At 40.5% G+C, this 22,600-nt stretch overlaps 1 protein-coding gene across 1 annotated transcript in view; it reads right to left on the bottom strand.

Annotated features, from left to right (window-relative positions):
- Nucleotides 1–21,070, bottom strand: part of LOC140235436 (poly [ADP-ribose] polymerase 1-like) — a 73,171-nt gene extending 52,101 nt beyond the window's left edge. Inside the window, exons 1-8 of the mRNA XM_072315465.1 lie at nucleotides 20,831–21,070; nucleotides 11,532–11,619; nucleotides 9,035–9,249; nucleotides 8,488–8,693; nucleotides 7,602–7,704; nucleotides 6,147–6,263; nucleotides 4,216–4,430; nucleotides 1,476–1,574 (exon numbers count right to left, since the gene is read on the bottom strand). Of these exons, the coding sequence (XP_072171566.1) occupies nucleotides 1,476–1,574; nucleotides 4,216–4,430; nucleotides 6,147–6,263; nucleotides 7,602–7,704; nucleotides 8,488–8,693; nucleotides 9,035–9,249; nucleotides 11,532–11,619; nucleotides 20,831–20,956 (1,169 nt within the window). The 5' untranslated portion in view covers nucleotides 20,957–21,070. The remainder of the gene's footprint in view (nucleotides 1–1,475; nucleotides 1,575–4,215; nucleotides 4,431–6,146; nucleotides 6,264–7,601; nucleotides 7,705–8,487; nucleotides 8,694–9,034; nucleotides 9,250–11,531; nucleotides 11,620–20,830) is intronic.
- Nucleotides 21,071–22,600: the final 1,530 nt, after the last annotated feature.

Below are 22,600 nucleotides of genomic sequence, written 5' to 3'. Positions count from 1 at the left end.
GAGACAGTACTTCTGGAAGGTGAAACATTTTTTTTTTTTTTTTTTTTAATAATGAAACAACACATTTTTTTTAAAGATAATATAAAGTTTTGGTACCTCAAAAGTTTCCCTGAATTTCCTTGTTTGTGTTTCAGGTTAAAGTACCTTTCATATAACTAACACTGTGAGACTTACTCGCCCCAAAGTGCTCTCATGTCTTAGTAATCATGCAATAATGGTTTCGTACCAGAGCCGTCGCCGTACGGCGGCGAGGTAGTACACCTTTTGTACGAAACCATTATTGCCTGACAACTGTGACCAGCAGCGTGCAGCCCCATACGCATAGCTAAATGGGGCTTCGCATTGTAGCATTCAGCATCATGACAGATTTAGTATCGCGGGTAAATATCAACTTAAAATCCAAAATTTTCTTCAATTTGAAGACTTACCAGTTAAGTTGAAGTATTGAAAACAGGCTTCGGGCAACGTTTGGTATTGCCAATAGTCCCTTTCTGTTCGAATTGATGACTGAATGTGACTCGGTCGAGAGGACCTTGGGAGAGCTACACTGAATTGACGGCCAGCGCATGCGCACACAAACATCTTATCCGTTCATGGATTTGAAATTTGTGCACATGTGATGTGTGCCAATGCACTGGCCGTAGTATTCAGTGTATGTAGCTCTCCCAATGTCCTCTCGACCGAGTCAAATTCAGTCACCAATTCGAAGAGAAAGGGACTATTGGCAGAACCAAACGTTGCCCGAAGCCTGTTTTCAATACTTCAATTTAATTGGTAAGTCTTCAAATTGAAGAAATTTTTGGATTTTAAGTTGATATTTACCCGCGATACTAAATCTTTCATGATCCTGAATACTACATGCGAAGCCCCATTACGCTATGCGTATGGGGCTGCTGGTCGCAGTTAATTGCATGATTACTAAGACATGAGAGCACTTTGGGGCGAGTAAGTCTCACAGTGTTAGTTATATGAAAGGTACTTTAACCTAAAACACAAAATAAGACAAGGAAATTCAGGGAAACTTTTGAGGTACCAAAACTTTATATTATCTTTAAGTATCACCATCTCTATAGAAACTTGTTAGACACTGTAGTTGGCTGAAATGGCCACCTACCCAATAAATGGTTATACAATGACATAAATGAATAGGCAAACAATATGCAAGAAGAGAAAGAAAAAATTTCAACATAAAAATGAAGGTATTTATCAATATGAAAGCATAAGCTGGCAAAAGTCTGGGTTAATGAAAGGAGCATTCAAAAGTTTGACATTATTGACAACATGCATTCTGTTTTGAGCAAAGCTGCCACTGTAGAAGTGCACTGAAACAGCCAAAAGTACTGGAACGTATGTGAAAATGATTATGATAATGATACATGTATGTGTCAAGACAACAGAGTTTAAGCAAATCTGACAGAGTCATGTTCAAGAGATATTTCTGTAGTTCTGTGTTGTTCCCTTTCTATTTAACTAACCGTTTGCCCTCTCCAGCAGAACTTGCTGATGTTGATGGCTCCTCATCTTCTGGAAAGAGCCTCTTGCCCTTGTTGTAAGGCTTGAACTTGAAGCTTTCTCTGAAAACAGACGAGTACCATTAGAAATTATTGAAAAAACAAATGAGAGAAAAGATGAAGAAAACTGCATTTCTTTACATCTTAAGCAAAACATAGGAAAGATTAGTAGTACAAAGATACGACAAACTTTTGCATTAGGTCTGCACTTGGGGTGCCTTAGTATATTTAGTCAATGGATTTTGTCAGACATCTGTCACACATTAAGATTGATTTGATGACAATTAATGGATGGTTTTGAATAATCTACATGACTTTTATTGTGACAAAGACTTTATAAAGAATTATAAACAGAGAATTATAAACTCATGAACTGAATATTCCTCATTCTTGGCTTTGAGCATAAACGACTGAAGCATATTTAAAGCACAATCAAATCACCATCAGTGTCAAAATACCTGAACTGGTACAAATTGTTTTCAATGATACAACAGTTGGGTACAATCAGTTTCACCACATTTGCTTTGCAATGGCATCAGAAGTTCACACAAGAGCTAATTCTATCCCATCTACAAGTGGTATTGTAAACGTGTAACTAATGGTGTAGTTGAATCTTGACTGATCTCCAGATAACAGACAAAACTCTTCTGTTTTTGCACAGTACCCATTAAAACTCTACTACTTTAATTGGAATTTTGTTGATAAATGACCATTAAGCAAAAACAAACAAGAAATGTTGCTATGGTGCCTGGTATGTCTCTGCCATATATTATTATTCTCCAAATAGGTTCATAGTACATGTTGACAATGTGAGATAACAATTTCTCATGACTGGCAAAAAATTGGGATGACATGTTCAAAAGTTTTGCACACCCACAAGTGTGTTGAGTGTTTACATTCCTTGAATAAGGTTTCATTTGGATGGCGAAATGTGTCAGAGATCCTTCCCCTTTGACTCTATGCCAAAAACTTTCTTCAAATAACTGGTAAGTACTATCCAATTTTCACAGAAATATGGGGAGCTATTTAAACAAGAGACCCGCGGGTCTAGCGCTCACCTGAGTATCGCAAGTTCACCTTTCACGCAGTCACTAATCTAAATTATTCACAGCTCTACTAAAATTTGACCAGGCATTCTCAAGTAGAAGATGAAAATGTACAATAAAAAAAAAAGGGCCCAAATTTTTTCAAGATTCCTTAATTTGGGGAGATTGGGGCCCCCTGGGGCCCCCTGGGTGGGGCATGGTGCCCATTTTGATAAATTGAGATCCTGACCCCCTAGGGATGCTACCTGCCAAGTTTGACAAAAATCCATTATGAGGTTTTCAGGAAGAAGATGAAAATGTACAATTCAGGCCCCCATTCGGACCTTCCCCCCCCCCCCCACCCCAAGAGGGGCACCCCTGGATCTGCTATGAACAAACTTGAAACTACAGTCATTAATGTACTCACTCATAGTATTATCTTAGCTCTATAACTTCTGATTCCAGAGAAGATTTTTAAAGATTTCTTCATTTTGGGGGGTTTGGGGCCCCCTGGGGGCCCCCTGGGTGGGGCATGGTGCCCATTTTAACAGATTGAGATCCTAACCCCCTAGGGATGCTACCTGCCAAGTTTGGTGAAAATGGGTCATGGGGTTCTCAAGAAGAAGATGAAAATGTACAATTTAGGCCCCATTAGGACCGCTCCCCACCCCCCTCCCCTGGGTCCCAAGGGGGGCACCCCTGATTCTGCCATGAACAAACTTGAAACTACAGTCATCAATGTACTAACTCATAGTATTAACTTAGCTCTATCACTTCTGGTTCTAGAGAAGAAGATTTTTACAGATTCCTTAATTTTGGGGGGTTTGGGCCCCCCTGGGGGCCCCCTGGGTGGGGCATGGTGCCCATTTTAACAAATTGAGTTCCTAACCCCCTAGGGATGCTACCTGCCAAGTTTGATGGAAATCGGTCTTGGGGTTTTCAAGAAGAAGATGAAAATGTAAAAAGTTTACGCACAACGGACGACGCACGACGGACGACGCACGACGGACGGACGACGACGGACTTGAGCCTTTGGCTCAGGTGAGCTAAAAATGTGGGGAAAATAGTGAAATTTTAACATTTTCACTTGACCTTTGACTGCACAGCCCAAATATTTCCCTATGGAATCATAGTTTAAGTAAGTGCATACATTGAGTACCATAAATCTCCAAGGTATGGAGAAAATAGCATAATTTCAGTATTAAACAGTACAATTTTAGCAGTCAAATCTGACCTTTGGTTTCTTTACCCCCCCCCCCCCCCCCCATACCCAAGAGACTCGTTGTCAGGAAGTACATGCATAGGTAATAAGTTCCATGATGGTACATTGGCCCATTTTCAAGTTATGGATGAAAAAAAAAAGAACAATGAATTTTAACATTTTTCACTTGACTTTAGACCTTTGACAACATGGCACAAAGCTTTCACTAGAGAATCTTTATCTAGTAATGCATGTAAACACTAAGTTTCATGAAAATTCATGTACTTTCAGAAATTGCAGAGATATGGGGGAAATGGTGAAATTGTATGAATTTGATCTTCAGCACATATGCCAAGTTTCATTTGGATACCGCAAATGATTCTGAAGTTAGGCCATCCACAAAATTGATTATGGACAACCAAAAACTTAATGCCTCCTGCGACATTTCGCGATGAAGACATAAAAGATAAAAACTCACAAGAATTTACTGGTCTCTTTAAGGTACTCTGGTATCTCCCACTTGGCTTTCCTGGGTACATCCTTGCTCCGGAACTGGCATTTGGTCCAGGATGAGATGTTCCCCATGCAGCGGTATCCCAGGCCAGACCCACTCAGGACTATCTGACCATTGGAGCACTCCTTGCATGGTTCCAGGATCCCGAACATCATTCCATCTGCAACACTATTGAGGAGCTACACAAGACCAACAGACATCAAATACAAATTAATATGACACTTCCATCAGAGTAGACCAATCTGTACAGAAACATAAAAACCAAATCTTTTTTGCTATCAGTTGATGGGAGACATGGCTTCTGGATTTTTGACCCAAGATTTTGGATGGCAATCTCAAAGATCTTGACAGCTCAGCTGATCAATGGCTGTGAGATGAGAATGAGAATACATCATTTGTGAGAAGAGATGGGGTACCTTTAGAATGAGAGAAGGGGAAGAGGGCAGTTCCTTTTGACTTCCAAGCATAATGCCACAGAGTACCAAAGTGTGATGTAATAGCAATTCATTGCCATGGAAACTGGTTCCAAACAACCTCACCTGGCCCAGTCTGTGAACACTATTGTTGCTATCAACCCATACTTGTACTGTCAAACCTGTCTCAGCAACCACCTGTTTATATGCTGTATACGACCACTAAAAACAATTCCCTCCCAGAGAAAAAGTATGTTAAAGAACTCATCTCTAGGGGCCACCGTCTATAATGGCCACTTTTTTGTGTCCCTTGGGTGGCTGCTATATACAGGTTTGATTGCACCTGGTTCCATCGAAAGCTATAACAAAAGACTGTGACATTATCACTTCAGCACTCTATATGAACTGCATCTCTTTTATTGCCAGAAAATTCTGAATTTTAAACCAAAGCTGCAAAAAATACAAAGATACCGACATTGAAGGGCTATACAATATCATTGATCAGCACCACACACAAAACTATCACACTGTTTATGTTAGCATTTACATGGTCTATCAGTGATCACACGCTGCATGCTTGTTCTTTTAAGGGCAAATTCACTTGATGTCATTATTCACGTTTCATCTTGGAAAGTTATGAGCAGCAGCTGAAAGGAAAACCCAGCTTGGAACCTTGGACTCTGTCAATTCATCCCCGTTTACGATTAACTACAGTGCCTTTCACATTTACAGTATATGCAGTTTATCACAGAATGCAATAACTGTCTGAATGAAGAGTTAATTCAGGACTCAGTTCCCATAGATGATTTCAAAAAGAAACTCCAGACTCATCTATATGAAGAAAATATTGAAAGTTATATGTAATGCATGAATTACTTAAACTTACAATTGACTTTAAACTGTTTGATTCTCTTGCTTATTGTCAATGTTAATTCAGCGTTAATTTCTTAATATATTTTGAACCGTAAAGTGCTTTGAAACATTTTTATTTTTTTTAACAGATGCTACATAAATTCTTCATATTATCATTATCATTAACTTTTTCCTTCTATTCATATTAATATGGCTAAACAAGTGGCAGGAACATTAAAAACCTCCTCCTAGTAATGGTATAGCAGCGCACGCATTTGTAGTACTTTCTTTAGAGCATAAATAGAGCTAAATCTGAGGGACAGCTAGCAAATAAACATCGCTGTTCAAATCACATTGTGATATAAAAAGTTTATTCAGTGAGTGTACACAATTTGTAATGATAACATATTGAGACTCAGAAATATTTTTTAAATGCCTGAGTTTCACTGAATCCTGATCTGAGTTTTATCAAAGAGAAACAAAAAGATTCCATTTTGATTTTGTCTGGACACAACGATCTCATTCAAATTCATCATATTTGCAGTTTCAATTAGGAAAAATTAGGGAAACTAACACAAAATTTAAAATTTAAAATTTGTAGAGCTCCCATGCTTACAAACCAATACTCACATTGCTCTCTCCTGTTGGTGGTGTAATGCCATTTGCTTCCAGAATTTCTTTCAGTCCACTGTTATTCACCTGGCGATAAAGCTGATCTCTGATCTCCCACAACTTATCCATCTGAGCCTGATGTTCGCAAAAACAACCAAAAGAAAAGTGATTAACATGTGTTTTCTGCTACAAGCTAATTTAAAAGGTAATGCTTCACACTGTCACTGGTCCGACGGTCCCTGACCAGTAAAAATCACTGTCGGACCAGTAAATTTTGCAGGAATGGACCAGCAAAAAACGGAAAAACTGGGTATCTACTGGTCTGACAGACAGGTCAGCCCAGTAGAAAAAATGGGATAGTGTGCAGCCCTGCAAAAGGCATTTCACCCGAAGAAATTCCACTGACAAAGTTATACTGTATGATATTCATAATGCTTTTATGTCAAGTTAACAAACAATTTTACATCAAGGAATATGTTACGAAAGCACTATTGAAAAAAAGAGATTAATTTAATGTTAGTCTTTAATTTTCTGTGAGTGTTAACATACTGCTACAAGGGATGTAAATGTTGACTGTTACATGCAATAGCTTTATCATCATTTTAATCCAAGAACTTCTCAGATGGCTAAAATGCTTGGCACACACCTGTGTGAGTCTCTGCAAATTTTAACTTTGTAAAAGCTCAAAAGTAAGGATATGGCTGCAGAAATAAAACACCACTTCACAAGACAATGCCTTCCTTTTGATGAAATGGTTCATGATGCAAATCCTCTTTTGCCTACATAGAGTTTGCAACTTTTGACATCATAACATGGATTTATGTCTTTGCTCTACTTACCTACATTAACTCACAGAATGAATATGTGGTTGTAGAATTATAAAGGCACAGTGGCCACATTTTCTTTGCTTGTTTTCTTCCTTATCACAGTAGTTCCTCTGTAACATTTCAACACTTTGGCCTGAATTCACGAAGGTGGTACAAATGAAACCATGGTTTAAACCATGGACAAAAACCATGGAGTGCCAAGTGTCGCATGGAATATTTCATTACAAAATCAGTCATTTCGTCGATGAAATGATTATTTTGAAACGAAATGACAACATTTTGTAACTAAATGAACATTTCGTCCACGAAATGATAATTTCGTTAACGAAACGGTCATTTTGTCGACAAAATGACCAATTTCATAACAAAATATTCCGTGCGACACTTGGCGCTCCATGGTTTTTGTCCATGGTTTAAACCATGGTTTCATTTGTACCACCTTCGTGAATTCGGGCCTTTGAGTCTTATAGTCCTTTTTTAATTTCCGAGGGGCAGTGGGGTAGAAAAGCTCTAAGTCAGTAAGTCCTTAAACTAATGGCTGTGTGTTTAATGAGCTCTCTTACAAGAAGATACCCGAGGATGTGATCAAATCAACATCAAGGTGTATACACAGGATGCTTGATAGAAACTTGCGACTTGGACTGACCTTCAGGTCTTTCTCCAGTTTGCTCAGCTTGGGCGCTGCCTTCTTAGCAGGTGGACCCCCTTTGCCACCTTTCTTAGAGCTCTTTGCTTCAGGAATGACATCCCTGCACAGAAAAGAGTACACTCTGATAAGAGCTCTGTGTTGGAATGATTGAGAGCTAGATAGAGAAATTCTGTGTGACACTCCCTGGTCATTATCCACAAGTGGATATAGAGCTTGTTCATTTGAACAGTCTCGATTCTAAGTTTTATTTTATTCAACGGTTTTGCTCTGCAGGATAAACAAATAATTCAACAGTAATCTTGTATCATATTATAATTTTTTTTTTTCAAATCAAATGTCACAATTATTTTCACAGAGACTTTATTTAGGGGAAAAATATATCTAGAAATCATAACATAGGGAAGTATGAAAAATTTGCCCTTTTACCTAAATGTTATAAATGATACAAACTTTTGCTATTTGCTAAATTGACAACACAAACTTGATCGTGGTTCCCTACTATTTTGTTCGTGATTGACTTTTGACAATGGATAAAATTCATGTATGTAGTACCCAGTAACTTTTTTTTTTTTTGATGGGGGGGGGGGGGGTTGTAAGCTAGCTAGATGGAACAGCATCTTTCACGCATTCTGACAATCTTGAAAATATTTGTGGTAACAAAATTTACTCTCCAGTACCTATTCCATATACAGTACTGCAAACATGGAATTAGTCACAGCTTGGAAAGTAATAGTAAATGTTTGCAGTTCACTGCAAAAAATCTTGAAAATAATAACACATAACACACATAATCTTTTTTCTATCGACAGACACTCTGAAAATGGCCAAGCATGAATTTTTCTCTCGTGTGTGGAAACGCTGCCACTTTGATAGTGTTTCTCACCCAAACTTTGACTGAAGGGTCTTCTTGTCTGTGGCAGTGAGGTTCTTGAACCCGGAGAGCATCTTGGCAGTGCCGCTGGGAGGCCAGCCAGGGAGGACATCCTCATCACCCATTGAGTCGATGAAGCAGTCCACATGATGCCAGCGGGCGACTGGTCCATAGGACTCCTCCTCCTGCTCCTCCATGAAAGCAATTCTCATCTCTCTCTGTAAAACACAAACAACAAAAAAACAAATAAACAGATATTTAATTCATCATTTTTAGTCTTTTTTTTAATACAAAATTATACTATTTCTATCAATTAGATTTTGAAATAAAAGTGAAAGATGCCATATAAACACAAAGACAACCTATTCTGAGTCTGGACAATTTTTAGTTGCAGCATCACATTTTGGCAATTATTTACAGATGCCTATTTTTTTTTTTTAAGTCAAATGAGAACAGACCAACTGACATATCAGTATGAGATATCTTGACACAGTACACTACAACACAAGACTTCATAATCATGTATGAAAAAGAATCACTGAGGGGTAAAGAGACGCACGTCAGCAATATTACTCCCGCAGATGCGACACTTGCTGCGACCGGACCTGGCATACTCGACACAGAACCTGTCGAGGATCCGGTCGGGATCGCCCATCTCGGCATTGTCCGTCTCGGCGTCGGGGTCTGCGCTCTTCGCCGGCTTGCTGGACGTCTTTCCGGCCATGGAGTCCTTAATCCTCTGCTGGTCGTCCCAACGCAAGCTAGCAAACCCACCTGTAGAGAACACCAAACATCAACTGTAGCATTCTGGAGAGCTCTGACCGTTGCCATGGCAGAAATGCCATGAATGTAATGTAATGAGTGTAACCATATCACAGTGAAGATTATTTACTAAAAGGAAACACAAAAACAAAAAACAAATCTGGTAACTTGTCCCTAAGTCCAAATCCAAGCTCTCTGAAAATCTGATGAAAATTTTCTCAGTCAAACAATTTTCTCGCAAAAATGGTAACATCAGACAGATAAACCAAACTCAAAAGCATACCTTTGCAAAAGAGGTAGGTAATGCAGAATTACAAAGGAGCATGAATTCAAATCAGATTATACTTTTTATAGGAGATATGCAGAGATTCCTACATGCCGTTACAAACAACAATTTGTTGACATGCTTTATACTCTGTAATTAATCAAAATATGATATTTGGGTTGAAACTTCTTCTACTTGCAAAATGCATCTATGCATAGGCAAATCATTTTGTACAGCTAATCAAAACATGGGTCAATTTGGAGAAAATATGGCAAGTGATGTTGTTCTAGGTTTTTGTTCGTTTGTGTTCTTTTTTTTTTTTTTTTTGCAGTTCTTTAGGACTACAAAATTACTTTTCAGGATATAATACTTTTGTCCAAAACAAAGTTTTCAAGGTATTCTGTTGAGCCCTAATGCTCACTAAAGGGAAAGCACACTAAAGAGAAAGCACACTTAAGAAAGAGCACAACAGAAGAAATCTTGCAACAATTTTAAAATTTGAATTATGTATAGGGGAAGTGTGGGAGAGTTGAGCCACTTTTTACATTTAGTGATATTGTTCAATAACTATACACAATTTATGGATTATTCGTTCGCTGGTATATACTACAACTATTCAGGCATAATATGATAGCCCAATAAGACACCTAGCACAAACAACTTGGGGGTGACACTTCAACAAAAATATTTTGCAAAATGGCTCAAGTCTCCCTTGATGTGGTGAGAGTTGAGCCACGGGGTTGGGAGAGTTGAGCCACTATGCTATAGGCCCTACATATCATATTAAGAAGTTCAGGCTTATAAAAGAAAATGACTATGGAAACCTATCTAAGGAAAGATGGTGTAATGGTAACAGAGGGGGCGGGGCATCTGTTTGACTTACGGGTCATCGGATGGATAATGTGGATGTTGTTGGGGTCCACCCTCTACGATCACATGATCAGGATTTCTAGATGCATTCTGATTGGATTTGCGTAATAAGTCAACTGTTGGTGTTAGGAAGAAGAAACCGCCTGTAGGGCGTCACCCCTGGCGAGAACACCACATACCTTTCCAATATTCCTCACCTCATCCAATTGCAGACCCGTTTCTTTGACCAAAAAATGACACTCATTGAGCCACTTGAAGGGAGGGTTGAGCCACTTGAGGGCTGAGCCATTGGAATACAGGGTTTAGCCATGGCACAACTCTCCCGCGACACGTTGGCACAACTCTCCCCACAGTCACCATTTAAACTAACCCTCAAAACCTATGAAAGTGACCACACCAAACATGTTGAAATTTGCTGAAAGAAACAAATGATATACAGACTATCTGCTAATCAAACTGATTCGCACTTATCCTGTACCATAGGTGTGAGAGAAAACCACATATCTGACAAGTGGACATTCACTTTTGGTGACCAAAAATGGTTTTTCTTTGACTATTTTGTCATGCTTCGTCCAATGTCGCTGCCTCATACACTGGTATATAGTTAATCATAGGCATGAACAAGAAATGGCAGCAGCTGACTGCTGTCAGTCACTATGAAGATGTGAGGTGGCCTGGATCAACTCTCCCAGTGGCTCAACTCTCCCACACTTCCCCTACTGATGTTTAATGAAAATGAATTAACTAATGGACAAATACATTTTGATTTAATTTTCAAAAGAGTCATTGCAGTTGATATCTGACTAACCTATATCTATGCACTGGAAATATTTGATTGACTGGGAATGAAAAAAAAGAAAATATATATATATATATATATATATACTTGATGGTGATACTTGAGAATTACATTCACCTGCCAATTTTTACTATGTTATTTGTATTCAAAATAATTTATCAATGGGGCACATTTTCCAATAATTGAACTTACTATTGGACATTTAGCACTGCAGTGTTATACATTGTACACCAGTACGTGTAAAGCTCATGTGCACATTGCTGAAATGAGAAACAAAACAAAATGCAAAATATCCATTTTCTCTATCTCATGAGCACAAGCAGGCAACCAATTCTACTGTACACACAGATTCATATTTACCAATGTCATGCTGGCTTGTTGGCTTATTTTTCTTGAAGAAACAGTTGTAGTGGAACCAATTAGGTATCTTCCCATCAAATACTGGAGACTGTATTTAAAAAACAAGTATTTCAACATAATCATCAATGACTTCAGCTTCTGATGGTGGGAACTCATTTATGTTCTGACTCCTCATATAAAGACATATCCATGAACTTTGCAGCACAAAGTGGTATATTAGTACTAGGAGTAATCACATATTGATACTTTTTGTAAATTGCCTGACCTTGCTGTGGTTTTTGTCACAAATCTATTATTGATATGACATTTTGGCCTGTGTGTTCCATATTCACCACGTTCACTGGGGCAGGGCATACAGGTGCAGCATAAAAACAATGTCAACTGGAGCTGGCAACCATTTCAGCATGGTTTGAAATTCAGTTCATGTATGGTGGTCTTTTTCCCTCTTGAGCAGCATCATCTTTGTTTTCTGTTCTTCAATTTCCCCTGCAGCACCACTCTCTTATCCTTTCTTTTTGATACAGTCATGATTTTTTTTTTTTTTGTTATCTTATACTGTTTGCTAACTCACTGGGATCACACAAGTCCAAAGGGCATATTTGTGCATGTGTAATTGTCTGCGTTCAATTCATATTTTTGGTATATGGTAAGACAGAAAATCTGATAGAAGAAGGCAATCCACAACTGGATGGTGATTGAAGTGGATTGTCACATTAAAGCTACCATATCAGATGCCACTCCCAGCATATGAACGGTCGCTTGCTTCAGTTGCTATCCACTGGTTGCATACAATGTGATACTGTATCACCAGCTGAGAGGCAGGTAGTGTGAATGAAGAACACTAAACAAATTGGTGAGAAAATGTTACAAGAACAGAGGGACCATGTACTTCCATAAATGACTATTAAAACTATGTACAGCACTCTACATTCTAACACTACACTTCCCTAATATGACCTCTACAAGACCTCTCCCTTTTATCATCAGCATTCATGCAGCAATTCCTGATATTTTGTAGAATCTAATTCTAACAACTTGTAATCAGTCAAAGAAATAAAAGAAAATTAAAAAAAAAAAATCAAAAATCAAAAAAAAAAAAAAAAAAGAAGAGATAATTGAGTAAGTCTTTTCTTGGGTTTCCAATATATAGTATCATTTCCTTAGCTGCATGACAGTCATAATTCATTGAATGAATGCAACATCTCATGACAGTGTCAAGGCAGGGTTTGGGAGCAGGATGGTAAGAGAAGGATATTTAATATCTTAATAAAAATATCTTTTTGGCTAAATAAGGGAGCTGCACTTAGAAATAAAGAAGTATGCAGTCATAATCAATGACATCAGAAGATCATAAAGGTGGGGTTTTTTTCTTTAAAAAAAAAAAAGGTTATTCAGTGATGAATTGACCACTTTAAAAAATAAATGTCAAAATGTAAAACTGCATTGAAGGATTACACATTATACACCACATCCCAAAGGGACATCTTGGTCACAACACTGACATTCTTCGTCACTTGCTATAGATAGGATGAGGTCAAATACATCTTTCTCCTTCTTCTTCAAAAATTGGGGACAGCATTCAATTCCTGTGTCTCCGGACTATCTTGTCATAGACAGCTGTTGAGGATTAGGTTTGCAGGGGAGAAAATACAGGAAGATGGAGAACAAGTTCAGTTACAAATATATCATTCAATAAAGTAAGGTTTCCATCAGATGACTGGGGCAGTCTCTGTATTGATATACCCAATGGATACCACATGAAGGTGAGCATTCATGTACTCTCATATCCAAGGAAAATATCTCAAATTCAAACGATCTAAATTGCACCAAAGTCTCAGGATATACATATTACCATATTTCCTACCACTCACATATACATGTAAACATTTGAACCAAATTGGTCATTGGGAAGTGTCAATATCAACGTCTACAGTTATACTTTCAAATCATTGCTCGAAACAACAAGTTTGCTTTTTGTGAGCGATCGCGGCCTATGCTGCCTGCACAACCTGAAACTGAAGTTTGCGGTCTATTATGTGACAACTCTTTCAAGTAACCACAGGCAAAAAAAAAAATAAATAAATAAAAATAAACATAAAGGCAAAATTGCTCATGGCAAGTTGAATCAACTGTCACGACTCAACCCAATCACCACATCATGACAATCAAATGTTCCGCTCCATTCCTGGCAGATCGCACCCAAACCATCACAACAACGTTGCAAAAAGACCACGATTGGGAAGCCATGTCTTGATCTGAGAGCGATAACTTGCTGCGGACCTCTTTATTGGTATTAGCCTTGTTCAAGGCGCATCACATCTCCCCCCTTAAGACGGGAAGTTATGGAAGAACTTTCCAGTCAAACTGCAAACAGTCGTTACAAACATGTTCCGAAACACGATACATAAAAATGCACAGTTGTGTGTTCATACACTAAAGTGGATTCTTCACATAAACAAGCTCAGACTTAATGAGCCTTATCAAAACCTTTCTTGAGCGTAGGCTAAGTCTAAATATAGATCCACTACCTGCTCGGAACAAGCATGTGCGTATACGCGCAAAACTTTACAACCACAACATTCCTTGTTTTCTTTTCTTCTTTTTTTTTTTTTTTCTGCTTGGTCATAAATCATGAAACATGTATTCTCTTAAGCTTTCCTGAAATGCTTATGAGTATCAAATGGCCAAACATTTCAACACCTAGTCGAAATCTAAGAAATGCTGCTGGTTCAGAACAAAATACACTGTAATTGTATCATGAAACAATATACCATAAGTATGGACATATCAAACTTCTCTCTTAGCTTGATGTGCATATGCTTGAGAAAAACCGCTACACATATCACTGATTAACCTGCATACACTGACAATCATGCAGGTTGAATACTGAACTTTATACGGTTTTGTTGTTGTATTATGTCACCAATAACAGAAGTAATCTTCCATTCACTATACTTAGTAACCATTTTTACATGGTGAGCTTGTAGCAATCTGACCTTTGATGAAAACTGACATAACAACGCGTTCAGCTCAACTGTTTGGTCTGACAAACATCTCTACATTTCTAATTTCTTGACACTTCTGTTCAAATACTGTAAAGCTTTGTTCCTCAAGACAATAAATGCATGTACAGTGACTAGCGTATAGCAAAACAATGCAATTATGAACACCTGTTATACTCTCTCTGTTTCTGAAACAAGATATCACATGAATATAACCTGGTTATGTCTGTACCCCTGTATGGTCTCATGAACCTTACACATTCACAACATTATGAATATCATAGTGTCATAATTTCACTCAGTCGATATCTATGCTATGGAAAATGTGTATAATTGGTCAATTCTGTGATGCCACAAATTCCAACTCTTGCAGATTAAGCATTTGAAAAAAATGCAACAACAGCTTTTGTGTGCTTGTGTGTGCTTTTTGCAAACAGCAATGCAACTTAATTTGCAGTTCCAATTAATACAATGTCTACATTATACCCTGTATCAAAATATGCTGTATTACTGAAAACCCCTTTCTTCACCATATAAAGCATAAAACATAGCAAAACTCATGCTATATCACTTGAAATGATTTTGCCCTGTTTTGGTGCAAAAATCACGACAATTTGGAAAACATGCTGTCTTTTTCCCTGCAGACAAGAACAAAACGAATAAATTAAAGTAGTGTACACAATGTTTGTGTCATCATTTCAAAGCAATCAATAACACTCTTTTTTTTTAACATGAGAAATATAATTTTCTTACAAATGCATGGAAACACATTTCTTTTGTCTCGTATTGTTCATGTTTCCAAGTCATTACCAGTCTTATTATCTATGGATAATAAGCACATCTGTGTCCTTTTGTCCTATCCGTGGAAATATGCGTACTTCTATCTTATCCACGGGACAAAGCGTCTGCAATGACATTGTCTTTTCCGCGTACGTGCTGTATCACGAGGTTGTACTCCTGTAGCACTAGCGCCCATCTGGTTAGGCGTCCATTTTTGTTCCTCATTCGCGACAGGAACACAAGCGGATTGTGGTCTGTGTACACCAGCACTGGATACTTTGTAGTGTTCAGATACACGTCAAAATGACGAAGAGCCATGACGAGCGCTAACGTCTCCTTCTCGACAGTGGAGTACCGTCGCTGATGTTTGTTGAATTTTCTGGACATGTACGCGACGGGATGGTCAACTCCGTTGTCGTCCTTCTGCATCAGGGCTCCTCCTCCTCCTGTGTCACTCGCGTCCACCATAAGAATGAACTGCTTGTCGAAGTTCGGCGCTGCAAGAACCGGAGAACTCGCTAGCATTGCCTTCAGCCGGTTGAAAGCAACTTGACAGTCATCTGACCAGTCGAACTGCGAGTCTTTCCGCAACATGTTGGTGAGCGGTGTTGCAGCATCAGTGAAATTATGGCAGAACTTCCGATAATAGCCAGTCATGCCCAGAAATCGTCTCAGCTCTCGCTTACTCTGTGGGCGGGGAAAGTTCAGGATCGTCTCCACCTTTGCTTCAACAGGCTTGACGGAACCATGTCCCACAATGTGACCCAGGAACACGACTTTTGCTCGGGCGAACTCACATTTCCTCAAGTTCACCGTAAGGTTGGCACTGGTCAAGCGGTCAAACAGTGCTCTGACTCTCAGAAGGTGGTCCTCCCATGTATGGCTGTACACTATGATGTCGTCGAGATACGCCTCGCATCCCACCAAGCCAGACGTGACGGTGTTGATGAGTCTCTGGAATGTAGCGGGCGCGTTCTTCATCCCGAACGGCATCACTTTGTATTGGAAGAATCCGTCAAGAGTCACGAATGCAGACAGTTCTTTCGCTCTTTCACTGAGGGGAACCTGCCAGTACCCCTTCAAAAGGTCAAACTTACTGACGTATTTGGCATTCCCTACGCGATCAATACAATCATCGATGCGGGGCAAAGGGTACGAGTCTGACTTTGTTTTCGAATTGAGCAACCTGTAATCCGTACAGAAACGCAAAGAACCATCCTGCTTTGGAACCAACACACAGGGAGAACTCCATCCACTCTTACTGGGCTCAATAAGGTCATGTTCAAGCATGTATTGAACTTCCTTCCTCAGAACATCCATTTTCAATGGATTCACACGATATGGGTGTTGCTTGACAGGGGAGGAGTCCCCCACATCAACATCATGCACCACCACACTAGTACGACCTGGTACATCACTGAAAAGGTGTTCATACTCATGGACTACATCCATCACCTGAGCTCTCTCTACTCCTGGAAGATGAGATAATGTGTCAGATAGATTTGCTAACACCTCAGAATTCTTCAACATCAACTGCGGAATTTCCACATCATCACTCTCACTGTCTTCACCATCCACTTCACAACCGATTCCAACCGTAGCAACAGGCTTTTCATTAGCCTCTTCTACATTTTCAACATACTCCTTTAGCATGTTGACATGACAGAGTCTTCTCCTCTTCCTCCTATCAGGTACAAGTGACTGTGCAAGACGCACTATTTCAGGGTCTTTGCCCTGCAATTCAACCAGACTCTGACGAGAAATCTCTGACATTTGACCATGGTCCATATGTGCATCATCACTGCTGCTAGACTCTTCAAGTCTAGAGAAGAAAGTATCAGCCAAGATATCCTCTTGCTCCTCTTTCTCCAGTTCACGAGCCATTGACCTGGTAACAGCACATGAGGGAAACACATCAGGCATATCCTGAACCAATTTCTCTGTGGCTTCGTCAACCACGGGTGTCTTACTTGGGAGAAAGTGAGGCAAAACCTTCTCTCCAGCGATATCATTGCCGAGCAATAAGGTGACACCTTCGACTGGCAATGTAGGCAAAATACCTACTACAACTGAGCCACTGACAAGATCGCTCTTCAATTCGATATTATGAAGAGGCACTCGGACACTCCCACCTTCAACTCCCCTCACAAACACTTCTGAATCCACAGAAGATTCAACCGAAAATGGCAATGTCTTTGCACACAGGAGACTCTGTGATGCTCCTGTATCCCTCAAAATGTGAACCTGAACCTGCTCACTATCAGGCGTCAAACTAACATACCCTGAAGATATGAAAGGTCTGTAATTCTCTGCCACCCGTTCAAACGATGGCAGATGTTCTGTGCGAGTGATAGCAAAAGCATCTGGCAATGCTTTGGGGTTGCTAATCCCCTCTTTTTCTCGCTTCTTCTTCAACTTCCAGCAAGCTGACATCACATGTCCATCCTTCTTGCAATAGAAGCAAGCCTTGTTCGGCTTTTGATCAAGATCGGGCTTGGGAATGCTCGGAGCAACAGCTCCTTTTCTTGGCACACCCTGGCCTCCTTTCTTGCTTGAAGAAAGTTTGAAAGTACCCTTGTGGGTAAGCACATACTCATCAAGGAGGACAGCAGCTCTCCTGGCACCATTCACTTCCCTTTCCTCCAGGTACTGCCGCTGATCTGGCTGAACACACCTCTTCACCTCCTCTAACAACACCAACTCTTTCAGTTTGTGGAAATCATCAACACCAGACGACCTTAACCAGTGTTCAAAATGGGTCTGCTTGTGTTGCACAAAATCAACGAATGTCTGATCATCCCTTCTCCTATAATTCCGAAACAGTTGCCTGTGGGCTTCCGGCACCAACTCGTACGCCCTTAACACGGAACTCTTCAAATTCTCATAGTCAGAACACTCTTGGATAGTGAGAGACGCATAGACCTCTTGGGCCTTCCCTACCAGCGAGCTCTGTATCAATGTCGGCCACACTTCCTTGGGCCATTCTAAACTCACAGCCACTTTTTCAAAGTGCTGGAAAAACTCTTCTACCCGGTCTTCACGAAATTTCGGCACCAACTGAGATTGCCTTAATGCATCAAATTTTGATGACTTTGCTGAACTGCTGGAAGAAGGTTCATTCGATTTTGCATCGATTGACTTGATTTCGAGTTCTATTTTCTTTGCCTCGACTTCCAGCTGCTTCATCCGAAGCTGGATCTCAATTTTCTTCAATTCACTTTCTGCAGGGGTTACCAAAGGTGTAATAATTTCACCATCATCTGTCCCTGCTTCATCCTCTGACAAAGAGGCAGGCCAAATACCAGTATTGGTAAAAAACTCCGAAATTGTGTCCTTGATCTCTGCTTTTCGATCCGATGTTTTGATCGGGATTTCTAAAATTCGAGCAACTTCCACCAGTTCTGCCTTCCTCAGGTTATTAAAACCTTCCTGAGTGGGTTCATCAACAAAGCTCTGCACGACATCAGCCATTGTGGGAATATCAAAATCAAAACTTGCAAGAAGTCACAAATCCTCACAAAACTACAAAGCCTTAACAAAAGAAATGCACTGCATATGAGTACACATGTATGCATGAACCCAGTCACACGCGCAGAACAGGCAAAAATTTTCTACGATAAGCAGAAAACATCAAAATCCCTAAGCCTTCGAATCAGGCATACAATCAGAACACCACGGCATCACATTAGCATGTGATCTAAGGACATAGAATGAGTATACACACTCACTACAAACGACCACATAGCACGATTGTGCAAACTAAGGAAAATATATCAAAGCCTTTAACCGAGGCTAATCTTCCAGAAAATTCGGCGTGACCCGTAGCCAATGTGTACGCAAGCCCCCACACATACACATCCAGCATACGCACACTCAAAAACTGCACTAGCCCTACACACGACGCGCTAGACCGACCGTCTGCGACTACAAAACACGTGCGAGCCCAATGCGCAATACCCACGCTATGCACTATATACGCACACAACTGAACGTGAGAATCCTCACCCAAATCGGTCTACAGAAGACCTTCATGCAAAAACGACAAACGTCCAAAACGTGAGAATCCTCACCAAAATCTGCACTAGGCCTTCACACAAAATGTAGTCTGAAAACTACAAACACAGTCAATGACTGCCAAAGCCTACGCAGCATAAATGTTATACACAACGTGCACAACCAAACGTGAGAGTCTTCACCAAAACGCATGTGGCCTGTCAAAACCAACATGCAAACAATGCAGGCCCAATACATAAGCCTGTCATCGACGCTATACACTTGTCTACATACTAAAAACAAACGTGTACAGCCAAACGTGAGAGTCCTCACCAAAACGCATGAGGCCTAACAGAACCTACATGCAAGAAGGTACATAGGCCCGATACGACATGAGCCTATACACCATCGACGCTATACACTACGTACTTACAGCACACGTGTACAACCAGACGTGAGAGTCCTCACCACAATCCGCATGGAACATGCGAAAGAAAACGGCTTGTCTGTTCATTTTCCCGGACAAGGTCCCAATTTGTCACGACTCAACCCAATCACCACATCATGACAATCAAATGTTCCGCTCCATTCCTGGCAGATCGCACCCAAACCATCACAACAACGTTGCAAAAAGACCACGATTGGGAAGCCATGTCTTGATCTGAGAGCGATAACTTGCTGCGGACCTCTTTATTGGTATTAGCCTTGTTCAAGGCGCATCACACAACTCATATGAGAAATGCACTTTCCTAGATCCCACAGAATCAGTCTGTCTCTGCATGTCTCTTTTTCTGTCTGTATGTGCGTGATTATCACACACAGACAAAAAGAGACAGACACGGACACATTTGTACATGCATTTCTCAATCAATTCTTCAACTTGCCACGATCACTGTACATTGTTTTTTTGCTCCCGCCTTGAGTCCTGTTCACATACATGTAATACTAGACAGCTAGCTTCAGTTTCAGATTGTGCAAGCAGCACAAGCCATGATCACTCACGAAGATTGAATTTGTTTTGAGCGACGACATTAAAGTCGATGTCGATATTGATGTTTCCCAGCAACCAACCTATGGTTCAAGTCCATGTAAGTGATATGGAAATACATAAGCACTATTGCAATTGGGTATATCCTGTGATATTGGTGCAATTCGGTTCACTGGAATCGAGATCATAGACCTGTGTATGAATTCAGAAGTACCGAACATTAACTCTGGGCACGGAAGTCGACCGACAGTCATCATCACGCAAAAGATAGTAATTCATATAATACATGTATGATAAATCTGATGCTAGTCAGATTTGAACACACTGATCTCAGCTGCTAAGTGTTACTCTAGCCCGACCAGACGTAGACGCCGTGCTTCGCACAGAGTCCCTGTGCACCTGTCGCGACACGACTTGTGTACAGCTAGCCTGACCAGACGCTGTGTGAATACACATATATACTTTCAACGACAGTGATGTTGTTCCGATGGCGCAACAAGCAGTGTGGGCACAGATTATGTAATTACAGTACTCACCTGGACCATTTTAGCCAGTCTCAGACTGTCCTTGGAGATCGAACTTCGACATCCCTTGCATGACGAACGATTACTTTTAGCATACTCAACCCGAAAGGGTCGATCTCTCTTTTCGTCATCTGCCATTGCTTTCTTGTCTTTGTGAGAATCAACAGCTCGGCTGATTGCACGATTCGCTGGTTTGTTAGGCACTCACTTGACTCGATTGGTTATTACTGCAAAGTTTGTGAAATGTGTTGACAGTCGTGCCCTACGGCTGGTACAATCGCTGTCAGCTGCATGCGGTTTACTACTCAACTGCTACCCGTCTTCGCCCCGCTGCCGCCGCGCCGCGCCGCCCTCTGATTCCGCGTTGGCCGAGCACCCTATTCCGCTAACACACTGCAATGGCAACACGTTGATGTGGACCGACTCATCACAAGCATTGCAATGTGAGCACAACCAGGGAGGTGAGAGGACCTCCCTGGCACAACATAACATGTCCGTACAAGAAGCCGATCGATCTGGGATTGTCCAATAGCGCGTCCTCTACGGATGGGTGAAGTGAATGGAAGCCGAAGAGATTTTTCCACAGAACTCTTTTCTGTAGGTTTTTCTCAAAGCCAAACGTGCCCCAACAGGCACCAGAAACCGAGAGCTGGCAGCTGAATCTATCTATACATGATGATACAAACATTTCTGGGAAAAAACCGTAATAACAGATTTTGTTCTTCTTCCTTTCATTATCAAACACCGTAGAAAGTACATTAATATTCGTATGAATACTGTATACCGGTGGACACTTGTAAGTTCTCATTTCCCTGTAACTAGTGCACGGGGTTAAATGGGGATCATTTCAAGAGTCTTGCGAAAATTACACAATAACAATTCAGGAGAAATATATCTTTGTCACCAGTCATCTTAATCTACCATTTGTATAGGTCAATTGATTTTCAGTCTCTGGTAAAACGATGTTTTTATTAGACATGCAATCCTATCTAAGTCCATATACGTAAAAACACGTAAACAAACAAAACAAATGCGATATTTGAGATATTGCATTGCAACGAGTTCGACACCCGCGAATTATAAAGCCCATGAGTTATACAGCCCACACACTACTAAAAAGCAAATAAGGCCCATGAGTCAAACGGGTGCTGTTCGTTATTCCGAAGGTTCGCTATTCCGAAGGTTCGTTATTCCGAAGGTTCGTAAATCCGAAACACACAAATTCCCTATCTAGAGGTTCGTTAATCCGAAAATGAAAAGGGGTTCGTTAATCCGAACATCTGTGGCGTTATTCCGAAGGTTCCTTATTCCGGAGATTCGTTAATCCGAAAAAGAAATTCGGAACAACGAACCTTCGGAATAACGAATCTTCGGACTAAAGAGCCTTCGAAATAGCGAACCTTCGGAATAACGAGCTGTAGGCTTCTAACCGAGTCAAACACTAGGCAATCAAAAGGTCCACAAAGGAAGTCCGACAAGGCACACGAGACCGACACAATAAGCCCCGTGAATATCGGTCTTGTGGGCCGTGTTCGCCTGGTGTGGAACTCGTCTATGGGTGTTTTTTGCTTATATAGTGTCAAACACGTGGGCTTTGTTTGCCTAGTGAGTCAAACTCGTGGGACTTGTTGGCCTTGTGTCGGACTCTTGGGCCTTATTTGCCTATTAAGTGTCGAACTCGGGATGAGCTGTAGTGCCCCGATGACTCTTGCGGGACTGTATGACTCTTGAACTTTTTTTCAGTGTCGACTTCGTGGGCCGTATCGTCGCGCCAGTCTCTCG

Source organism: Diadema setosum, chromosome 1 (genome assembly GCF_964275005.1).
Source record: "Diadema setosum chromosome 1, eeDiaSeto1, whole genome shotgun sequence".
Lineage (NCBI taxonomy): Eukaryota > Metazoa > Echinodermata > Echinoidea > Diadematoida > Diadematidae > Diadema > Diadema setosum.
This window is presented reverse-complemented; position numbering and strand designations above follow the sequence as displayed.